Below are 12,924 nucleotides of genomic sequence, written 5' to 3'. Positions count from 1 at the left end.
TGGTATAACCTGGGTATCTCCTGTATATAATTATATATGTACAGCTGGTATAAGTTATACATCTTCTTGTATATAGTGATATGGAGCATGCTGGTATAACCTGGGTATCTCCTGTATATAATTATATATGTACAGCTGGTATAAGTTATACATCTTGTTGTATATAGTGATATGGAGCATGCTGGTATAACCTGGGCCTCTCCTGTATATAATTATATATGTACAGCTGGTATAAGTTATACATCTTCTTGTATATAGTGATATGGACCATGCTGGTATAACCTGGGCATCTCCTGTATATAAGTATATATGTACAGCTGGTATAAGTTATACATCTTCTTGTATATAGTGATATGGACCATGCTGGTATAACCTGGGCATCTCCTGTATATAATTATATATGTACAGCTGGTATAAGTTATACATCTTGTCGTATATAGTGATATGGAGCATGCTGGTATAACCTGGGTATCTCCTGTATATAATTATATATGTACAGCTGGTATAAGTTATACATCTTCCTGTATATAGTGATATGGACCATGCTGGTATAACCTGGGTATCTCCTGTATATAATTATATATGTACAGCTGGTATAAGTTATACATCTTCTTGTATACAGTGATATGGACCATGCTGGTATAACCTGGGTATCCCCTGTATATAATTATATATGTACAGCTGGTATAAGTTATACATCTTCTTGTATATAGTGATATGGACCATGCTGGTATAACCTGGGCATCTCCTGTATATAATTATATATGTACAGCTGGTATAAGTTATACATCTTCTTGTATATAGTGATATGGAGCATGTTGGTATAACCTGGGCATCTCCTGTATATAATTATATATGTACAGCTGGTATAAGTTATACATCTTCTTGTATACAGTGATATGGACCATGCTGGTATAACCTGGGCATCTCCTGTATATAATGATATATGTACAGCTGGTATAACCTGGGCATCTCCTGTATATAATTATATATGTACAGCGGGTATAAGTTATACATCTTCTTGTATGTAGTGATATGGAGCATGCTGGTATAACCTGGGTATCTCCTGTATATAATTATATATGTACAGCTGGTATAACCTGGGCATCTCCTGTATATAATTATATATGTACAGCTGGTATAAGTTATACATCTTCTTGTATATAGTGATATGGAGCATGCTGGTATAACCTGGGCATCTCCTGTATATAATTATATATGTACAGCTGGTATAAGTTATACATCTTCTTGTATATAGTGATATGGAGCATGCTGGTATAACCTGGGCATCTCCTGTATATAATTATATATGTACAGCTGGTATAAGTTATACATCTTCTTGTATATAGTGATATGGAGCATGCTGGTATAACCTGGGCATCTCCTGTATATAATTATATATGTACAGCTGGTATAAGTTATACATCTTGTTGTATATAGTGATATGGAGCATGCTGGTATAACCTGGGTATCTCCTGTATATAATGATACATGTACAGCTGGTATAAGTTATACATCTTCTTGTATATAGTGATATGGAGCATGCTGGTATAACCTGGGTATCTCCTGTATATAATGATACATGTACAACTGGTATAAGTTATACATCTTCTTGTATACAGTGATATAGAGCATGCTGGTATAACCTGGGTATCTCCTGTATATAATAATACATGTACAGCTGGTATAAGTTATACATCTTCTTGTATATAGTGATATGGAGCATGCTGGTATAACCTGGGTATCTCCTGTATATAATTATATATGTACAGCTGGTATAAGTTATACATCTTCTTGTATATAGTGATATGGAGCATGCTGGTATAACCTGGGTATCTCCTGTATATAATTATATATGTACAGCTGGTATAAGTTATACATCTTCCTGTATATAGTGATATGGAGCATGCTGGTATAACCTGGGCATCTCCTGTATATAATGATACATGTACAGCTGGTATAAGTTATACATCTTCTTGTATATAGTGTAATGGACCATGCTGGTATAAGCTGGGTATCTCCTATATATAATTATATATGTACAGCTGGTATAAGTTATACATCTTCTTGTATATAGTGATATGGAGCATGCTGGTATAACCTGGGTATCTCCTGTATATAATTATATATGTACAGCTGGTATAAGTTATACATCTTCCTGTATATAGTGATATGGAGCATGCTGGTATAACCTGGGTATCTCCTGTATATAATTATATATGTACAGCTAGTATAAGTTATACATCTTCTTGTATATAGTGATATGGACCATGCTGGTATAACCTGGGTATCTCCTGTATATAATTAACCATGTACAGCTGGTAGACGTTGCTCATCTTTCTTTCCTCTGCTGGTATAACCCGGGGACTCTCCGGTATATTATCACCTACACACAGCTGCGCTGCGGACTCTGCAGTTCTTCCTGGTTATTGCTGTATTTTGTAAGCAATTTATTAGACATAACCTGCTGCCTGGGGGGGCACTCCCTGCACTGGTGGGAGAGGGAAGGGTTAATCGGTATGTGTCTAGACCAGCAGTCTCCGGAGACCATCTACACGTGTTTACACAGATGTGCTTGCGGGAAGTAATTCATGCGGCGACAACCCCACCAATGACAACTGAAATCTGCCATGTTGTATAGGGGGCGCTGTCCTCACTGATCAACACTGTCCAAGAGCAGGGCGCTCTCCCAGCAGCCAATCACAGCACAGCTTTTATGTCATATTCTGCTCTCGAAAAATGAGAGCTGCGCTGTGATTGGCTGCACAGAGTGTTCTTCTTGTCCTTATTTAAGATGGAGGGTGAAGGCCTCCACTTAGTAGTATGGGGGGATGGGAGGTTTGTGAGCAAGGCTAGAGGTCAAAGGTCATCCGAAACCTCAATTCAGACGTAATTAGCCTGGAGCTGCTTTTCTCCTGGCCTCCTCTTCTCAGAGCTTCCATGAGAGGTCAGCTTTTATCTACAGCCACAAGGACAGGCTTCCAGGAGCAGGGGGTCTCGGAGGACTTCAGAGGGCCCGATACCTGTCCACCATCCTTCTATCAAACAGGGTCATCCTACTGTACTGCCTGTGTGTCAGTCCTTACTGCTCTTCTGGTATTCTACTTAACACCACGTGATCTTGTCAGTCCTGGAAGCGAAGATATTTCCAGTACAATGGTGGCGGTGTGATTTACAGCTGGCATGTCTCTGCCCAGTATTGTGCTGGCAGGGATGCCTCCGTCTCTACACGGGGCACTGCTGCTGCCAGGCAGACGAGGCGCACAGGGTTACACAGATCCTGAGGGCGCCTACACCGGAGGGGCAGAAAACGGGACCCTGGGCGACAAGCTAAGTAGCCCACTGTTTCCTCATATACTACCGTACTAAAGAAATACTGCCATATAGGACACAAATACTATGCATTATCGAAACCAGGTCTCACATAACACTGCCATATACAGCCCGAATAATACCGCAGTATAGGACACAAGTACTATGCATTATCCAAACAAGGGATCACATAATACTGCCATATACAGCCCGAATAATACCGCAGTATAGAGCACAAGTACTATGCATTATCCAAACCAGGTCTCACATAATACTGCCATATACAGCCCGAATAATACCGCAGTATAGGACACAAGTACTATGCATTATCCAAACAAGGGATCACATAATACTGCCATATAAAGCCCAAATAATACCGCAGTATAGAGCACAAGTACTATGCATTATCCAAACCAGGTCTCACATAATACTGCCATATACAGCCCGAATAATACCGCAGTATAGGACACAAGTACTATGCATTATCCAAACCAGGTCTCACATAATACTGCCATATACAGCCCGAATAATACCTCAGTATAGGGCACAAGTACTATGCATTATCCAAACCAGGTCTCACATAATACTGCCATATACAGCCCGAATAATACCGCAGTATAGAGCACAAGTACTATGCATTATCCAAACAATAGCTCACATAATACTGCCAAATACAGCCCAAATAATACCGCAGTATAGGGCACAAATACTATGCATTATCGAAACCAGGTCTCACATAATACTGCCAAATACAGCCCAAATAATACCGCAGTATAGAGCACAAGTACTATGCATTATCCAAACAATAGCTGACATAATACTGCCAAATACAGCCCAAATAATACCGCAGTATAGGGCACAAATACTATGCATTATCGAAACCAGGTCTCACATAATACTGCCATATACAGCCCGAATAATACCACAGTATAGGGCACAAGTACTATGCATTATCCAAACCAGGTCTCACATAATACTGCCAAATACAGCCCAAATAATACCGCAGTATAGGGCACAAATACTATGCATTATCGAAACCAGGTCTCACATAACACTGCCATATACAGCCCGAATAATACCGCAGTATAGGGCACAAGTACTATGCATTATCGAAACCAGGTCTCACATAACACTGCCATATACAGCCCGAATAATACCGCAGTATAGGGCACAAATACTATGCATTATCCAAACCAGGTCTCACATAATACTGCCAAATACAGCCCAAATAATACCGCAGTATAGGGCACAAGTACTATGCATTATCCAAACAATAGCTCACATAACACTGCCATATACAGCCCAAATAATACCGCAGTATAGGGCACAAATACTATGCATTATCCAAACCAGGTCTCACATAATACTGCCATATACAGCCCGAATAATACCGCAGTATAGGGCACAAGTACTATGCATTATCCAAACCAGGTCTCACATAATACTGCCAAATACAGCCCAAATAATACTGCAGTATAGGGCACAAGTACTATGCATTATCCAAACAGGGTCTCACATAATACTGCCAAATACAGCCCAAATAATACTGCAGTATAGAGCACAAGTACTATGCATTATCGAAACCAGGTCTCACATAATACTGCCATATACAGCCCAAATAATACCGCAGTATAGGGCACAAGTACTATGCATTATCCAAACAATAGCTCACATAACACTGCCATATACAGCCCAAATAATACTGCAGTATAGAGCACAAGTACTATGCATTATCCAAACCAGGTCTCACATAATACTGCCAAATACAGCCCAAATAATACCGCAGTATAGGGCACAAGTACTATGTATTATCCAAACAAGGGCTCACATAATACTGCCATATACAGCCCAAATAATACCGCAGTATAGGGCACAAGTACTATGCATTATCCAAACAATAGCTCACATAACACTGCCATATACAGCCCAAATAATACTGCAGTATAGAGCACAAGTACTATGCATTATCCAAACCAGGTCTCACATAATACTGCCATATACAGCCCAAATAATACCTCAGTATAGGGCACAAGTACTATGCATTATCCAAACCAGGTCTCACATAATACTGCCAAATACAGCCCAAATAATACCTCAGTATAGAGCACAAGTACTATGCATTATCCAAACCAGGTCTCACATAATACTGCCATATAAAGCCCAAATAATACCGCAGTATAGGGCACAAGTACTATGCATTATCCAAACCAGGTCTCACATAATACTAGCATATAAAGCCCAAATAATACCTCAGTATAGGGCACAAGTACTATGCATTATCCAAACCAGGTCTCACATAATACTGCCATATACAGCCCAAATAATACCGCAGTATAGGGCACAAGTACTATGCATTATCCAAACAATAGCTCACATAACACTGCCATATACAGCCCAAATAATACTGCAGTATAGAGCACAAGTACTATGCATTATCCAAACCAGGTCTCACATAATACTGCCAAATACAGCCCAAATAATACCGCAGTATAGGGCACAAGTACTATGTATTATCCAAACAAGGGCTCACATAATACTGCCATATACAGCCCAAATAATACCGCAGTATAGGGCACAAGTACTATGCATTATCCAAACAATAGCTCACATAACACTGCCATATACAGCCCAAATAATACTGCAGTATAGAGCACAAGTACTATGCATTATCCAAACCAGGTCTCACATAATACTGCCATATACAGCCCAAATAATACCTCAGTATAGGGCACAAGTACTATGCATTATCCAAACCAGGTCTCACATAATACTGCCAAATACAGCCCAAATAATACCTCAGTATAGAGCACAAGTACTATGCATTATCCAAACCAGGTCTCACATAATACTGCCATATAAAGCCCAAATAATACCGCAGTATAGGGCACAAGTACTATGCATTATCCAAACCAGGTCTCACATAATACTAGCATATAAAGCCCAAATAATACCTCAGTATAGGGCACAAGTACTATGCATTATCCAAACCAGGTCTCACATAATACTGCCATATACAGCCCAAATAATACCGCAGTATAGGGCACAAGTACTATGCATTATCCAAACCAGGTCTCACATAATACTGCCAAATACAGCCCAAATAATACCGCAGTATAGGGCACAAGTACTATGCATTATCCAAACCAGGTCTCACATAATACTAGCATATAAAGCCCAAATAATACCTCAGTATAGGGCACAAGTACTATGCATTATCCAAACCAGGTCTCACATAATACTGCCATATACAGCCCAAATAATACCGCAGTATAGGGCACAAGTACTATGCATTATCCAAACCAGGTCTCACATAATACTGCCAAATACAGCCCAAATAATACCGCAGTATAGGGCACAAATACTATGCATTATCCAAACCAGGTCTCACATAATACTGCCAAATACATCCCAAATAATACCGCAGTATAGGGCACAAATACTATGCATTATCGAAACCAGGTCTCACATAATACTGCCATATACAGCCCAAATAATACCGCAGTATAGGGCACAAGTACTATGCATTATCGAAACCAGGTCTCACATAACACTGCCATATACAGCCCGAATAATACCGCAGTATAGGGCACAAATACTATGCATTATCCAAACCAGGTCTCACATAATACTGCCATATACAGCCCAAATAAAACCTCAGTATAGGGCACAAGTACTATGCAGTATCCAAACAAGGGCTCACATAATACTGCCATATACAGCCCGAATAATACCGCAGTATAGGGCACAAGTATTATGCATTATCCAAACAATAGCTCACATAATACTGCCATATACAGCCCAAATAAAACCTCAGTATAGGGCACAAGTACTATGTATTATCCAAACAAGGGCTCACATAATACTGCCATATACAGCCCAAATAAAACCTCAGTATAGGGCACAAGTACTATGCATTATTCAAACAAGAGCTCACATAATACTGCCATATACAGCCCGAATAATACCGCAGTATAGGGCACAAGTACTATGCATTATCCAAACAATAGCTCACATAATACTGCCATATACAGCCCAAATAAAACCTCAGTATAGGGCACAAGTACTATGTAGTATCCAAACAAGGGCTCACATAATACTGCTATATAAAGCCCAAATAATACCGCAGTATAGGGCCCAAGTACTATGCAGTGTCCAAACAATAGCTCACAAAATACTGCCATATACAGCCCAAAAAATACCGCAGTATAGGACACAAGTACTATGCATTATCCAAACCTGGTCTCACATAATACTGCCAAATACAGCCCAAATAATACCGCAGTATAGGGCACAAATACTATGCATTATCCAAACCTGGTCTCACATAATACTGCTATATAAAGCCCAAATAATAGCGCAGTATAGGGCCCAAGTACTATGCAGTATCCAAACAAGGGCTCACATAATACTGCCATATACAGCCCAAAAAATACCGCAGTATAGGACACAAGTACTATGCATTATCCAAACCTGGTCTCACATAATACTGCTATATAAAGCCCAAATAATACCGCAGTATAGGACACAAGAACTATGCAGTATCCAAACAAGGGCTCACATAATACTGCCATATACAGCCCAAATAATACCGCAGTATAGGGCACAAATACTATGCATTATCCAAACCAGGTCTCACATAATACTGCCATATACAGCCTGAATAATACCGCAGTATAGGGCACAAGTACTATGCATTATCCAAACCAGGTCTCACATAATACTGCCATATACAGCGCAAATAATACCGCAGTATAGGGCAAAAGTACTATGCATTATCCAAACCAGGTCTCACATAATACTGCCATATACAGCCTGAATAATACCGCAGCATAGGGCACAAGTACTATGCATTATCCAAACCAGGTCTCACATAATACTGCCATATACAGCGCAAATAATACCGCAGTATAGGGCACAAGTACTATGCATTATCCAAACAATAGCTCACATAATACTGCCATATACAGCCCGAATAATACCGCAGTATAGGACACAAGTACTATGCATTATCCAAACAATAGCCAACATAATACTGCCGTAGAGTTCCCATATAATAATACAATTCAGTTTCCACATAACACCGTCATGTGATTGGCCCTGGAGCTCCCCTCTTCAGCAGTCACTCCGGACACAGGACAGTTTCCCAGCCCTGAGAAGGAGCGACCCTATGGTTGGCTGTGACCTACACGTGAGGCAGTGATATATGGCGGCACACAAGACTTACAGTTCACAGTAAGATGGATCCAGGTCCCATTCTTGAATTCCTCGTCTGCGTGATGACGGTCCAAAAACAGCACCCTGCACTCGTACCAACCCTGGTCATCGGAGCGGAGGGAGTCGATGCTCAGAGAAGCCCCTTCCTCTATCCGCGAGCGCCCTGTGGAGAGACGGCAGCAGTGACTCCAACAGCAGAATAGGGAGTGCAGCTCTGGAGTATAATACAGGATGTAACTCAGGATCAGTACAGGATAAGTAATGTAATGTACACAGTGACTGCACCAGCAGAATAGTGAGCGGAGCTCTGGAGTATAATACAGGATGTAACTCAGGATCAGTACAGGATAAGTAATGTATGTACACAGTGACTGCACCAGCAGAATAGTGAGTGCAGCTCTGGGGTATAATGCAGGATGTAACTCAGGATCAGTACAGGATAAGTAATGTATGTACACAGTGACTGCACCAGCAGAATAGTGAGTGCAGCTCCGGAGTATAATACAGGATGTAACTCAGGATCAGTACAGGATAAGTAATGTATGTACACAGTGACTGCACCAGCAGAATAGTGAGTGCAGCTCTGGAGTATAATACAGGATGTAACTCAGGATCAGTACAGGATAAGTAATGTATGTACACAGTGACTGCACCAGCAGAATAGTGAGTGCAGCTCTGGAGTATAATACAGGATGTAACTCAGGATCAGTACAGGATAAGTAATGTATCTACACAGTGACTGCACCAGCAGAATAGTGAGTGCAGCTCTGGAGTATAATACAGGATGTAACTCAGGATCAGTACAGGATAAGTAATGTATGTACACAGTGACTGCACCAGCAGAATAGTGAGTGCAGCTCTGGAGTATAATACAGCATGTAACTCAGGATCAGTACAGGATAAGTAATGTATGTACACAGTGACTGCACCAGCAGAATAGTGAGTGCAGCTCTGGAGTATAATACAGGATGTAACTCAGGATCAGTACAGGATAAGTAATGTATGTACACAGTGACTGCACCAGCAGAATAGTGAGTGCAGCTCCGGAGTATAATACAGGATGTAACTCAGGATCAGTACAGGATAAGTAATGTATGTACACAGTGACTGCACCAGCAGAATAGTGAGTGCAGCTCTGGAGTATAATACAGGATGTAACTCAGGATCAGTACAGGATAAGTAATGTATGTACACAGTGACTGCACCAGCAGAATAGTGAGTGCAGCTCTGGAGTATAATACAGGATGTAACTCAGGATCAGTACAGGATAAGTAATGTATCTACACAGTGACTGCACCAGCAGAATAGTGAGTGCAGCTCTGGAGTATAATACAGGATGTAACTTAGGATCAGTACAGGATAAGTAATGTATGTGCACAGTGACTGCACCAGCAGAATAGTGAGTGCAGCTCTGGAGTATAATACAGGATGTAACTCAGGGTCAGTACAGGATAAGTAATGTATGTACACAGTGACTGCACCAGCAGAATAGTGAGTGCAGCTCCGGAGTATAATACAGGATGTAACTCAGGACCAGTACAGGATAAGTAATGTATATACACAGTGACTGCACCAGCAGAATAGTGAGTGCAGCTCTGGAGTATAATACAGGATGTAACTCAGGATCAGTACAGGATAAGTAATGTATGTACACAGTGACTGCACCAGCAGAATAGTGAGTGCAGCTCTGAAGTATAATACAGGATGTAACTCAGGATCAGAACAGGATAAGTAATGTATGTACACAGTGACTGCACCAGCAGAATAGTGAGTGCAGCTCTGGAGTGTAATACAGGATGTAACTCAGGATCAGTACAGGATAAGTAATGTATGTACACAGTGACTGCACCAGCAGAATAGTGAGTGCAGCTCTGGAGTATAATACAGGATGTAACTCAGGATCAGTACAGGAGAAGTAATGTATGTACAAAGTGACTGCACCAGCAGAATAGTGAGTGCAGCTCTGGAGTATAATACAGGATGTAACTCAGGATCAGTACAGGATAAGTAATGTATGTGCACAGTGACTGCACCAGCAGAATAGTGAGTGCAGCTCTGGAGTATAATACAGGATGTAACTCAGGATCAGTACAGGATAAGTAATGTAAGTACACAGTGACTGCACCAGCAGAATAGTGAGCGCAGCTCTGGAGTATAATACAGGATGTAACTCAGGATCAGTACAGGATAAGGCTGCTTTCACACTCGCGTTTTGGGCGGATCCGTCATGGATCTGCAAAAACGGATCTGTTACAATAATACAACCGCATGCCTCCACCATGAACTCCATTAAAAGTCAATGGCGTACGGATCCGTTTTCTAGTGTGCCAGATTGTGTCATAGAAAACGGATCCGTCCCCATCGAGTTACATTGTGTGTCAGGACGGATCCGTTTGCAGGCAGCGTTTTGGTGTCGGCCTCCAGAGCGGAATGGAGACTGATCGGAGGCAAACCGATGCATTCTGAGCGGATCCTTCTCCATTTAGAATGCATGATTGTAGCATCGCTGTCTCCAATGGCTTCCGTGCTATAGAGCGGCATGAGGGTGGGGGGCACAGGGGGCACACAGGCCGAGGCTACGGGTTAGTACATCCCATTGTGCTGCACCTGTTTCCCCGGCTGAGTTTTAAAGGGATGGAACATTACGCAATACAAACCTGCCCGCTGCCCCAGCTCTCTCACTACACTCTCATTTCCGTCACGGTGATTGAACGCAGACACTACTCGCCCATCAAACACCTTAATCTAACCGCCGCGGTTACGGAACTGTAAATAAGGTTATAATGAGATTAAGGGACAGGGATTCTGGGAGAACTCAACCTGTAACATGACAGGAGGGACTCTGCGGCTGGAGTGCGTCACCCATATAAAGGGCCCGCTGTCTCCTGGCTCCATGGATGGGACACTGTGCAGGGGACCACTGGGTGACAGGGGAATGTGGCGGGCGGCCATCGTCTCTGATAAGAGCGCCTTTTAAGGACACATGAAGAAAGATTTTAGGTCTGTACATTTAATAAAAAGTTCCCAAATCTCCCCTGGGAATTCCATTTACTGCGGAGGAGACAGCAGAGAATAGGATTATGGCCAGACCGCGGTGATGGAGAGGATGCCTAACAGAGGTCACCATGGCAGGGATGGGTCAATAGGTGAAGGGTCAATTACATTAAGTGCTCCTTAATGTGGTGTCATTAGCAAACAGATCACTCAGATAAAAGACAAGAAGAGAAAAGGTCCATGACTCCCAAATCACTGACTACAAATAGTAGAGCTAGGTAACTAATAATACTGCCTCCTATGTACAAGAATATAACTACTATAATACTGCTCCAATGTACAAGAATGTAACTACTATAATACTGCTCCAATGTACAAGAATATAACTACTATAATACTGCTCCAATGTACAAGAATATAACTACTATAATACTGCCTCCTGTGTACAAGAATATAACTACTATAATACTGCCTTCTATGTACAAGAATATAACTACTATAATACTGCTCCTATGTACAAGAATATAACTACTATAATACTGCTCCAATGTACAAGAATATAACTACTATAATACTGCTCCAATGTACAAGAATATAACTACTATAATACTGCCTCCTATGTACAGGAATATAACTATTATAATACTGCTTCTATGTACAAGAATATAACTACTATAATACTGCCTACTATGTACAAGAATATAACTACTATAATACTGCTCCTATGTACAAGAATATAACTACTATAATACTGCTCCTATGTACAAGAATATAACTACTATAATACTGCTCCTATGTACAAGAATATAACTACTATAATACTGCTCCTATGTACAAGAATATATCTACTATAATACTGCTCCTATGTACAAGAATATAACTACTATAATACTGCTCCAATGTACAAGAATATAACTACTATAATACTACCTCCTATGTACAAGAATATAACTACTATAATACTGCTCCTATGTACTAGAATATATCCGCTATAATACTGCCCCTATGTACAAGAATATAACTACTATAATACTGCTCCTATGTACAAGAATATAACTACTATAATACTGCCCCCTATGTATAAGAATATAACTACTATAATACTGCTCCTATGTACAAGAATATAACTACTATAATACTGCTCCTATGTACAAGAATATAACTACTATAATACTGCTCCAATGTACAAGAATATAACTACTATAATACTGCCTCCTATGTATAAGAATATAACTACTGTAATACTGCCTCCTATGTACAAGAATATAACTACTATAATACTGCTCCTATGTACAAGAATATAACTACTATAATACTGCTCCTATGTACAAGAATATAACTATTATAATACTGCTCCAATGTACAAGAATATAACTACTATAATACTGCCTCCTATGTACAAGA

General features: G+C 40.6%; 1 protein-coding gene across 5 annotated transcripts in view; it reads right to left on the bottom strand.

The window, feature by feature from the left end:
• Positions 1-12,924, bottom strand: part of IGSF9 (immunoglobulin superfamily member 9) — a 97,343-nt gene that overhangs the window by 46,849 nt on the left and 37,570 nt on the right. For all 5 annotated transcript variants that reach the window (XM_040411386.1, XM_040411385.1, XM_040411388.1 and 2 more), the window contains exon 4: positions 8,537-8,689. In XM_040411386.1, the coding sequence (XP_040267320.1) occupies positions 8,537-8,689 (153 nt within the window). The remainder of the gene's footprint in view (positions 1-8,536; positions 8,690-12,924) is intronic.

The sequence above is a fragment of the Bufo bufo genome, chromosome 11, assembly GCF_905171765.1.
Source record: "Bufo bufo chromosome 11, aBufBuf1.1, whole genome shotgun sequence".
NCBI classification, from domain to species: domain Eukaryota; kingdom Metazoa; phylum Chordata; class Amphibia; order Anura; family Bufonidae; genus Bufo; species Bufo bufo.
Note: the sequence above shows the minus strand (reverse complement) of the source record. Positions and strands in the feature narration are given on the sequence as shown.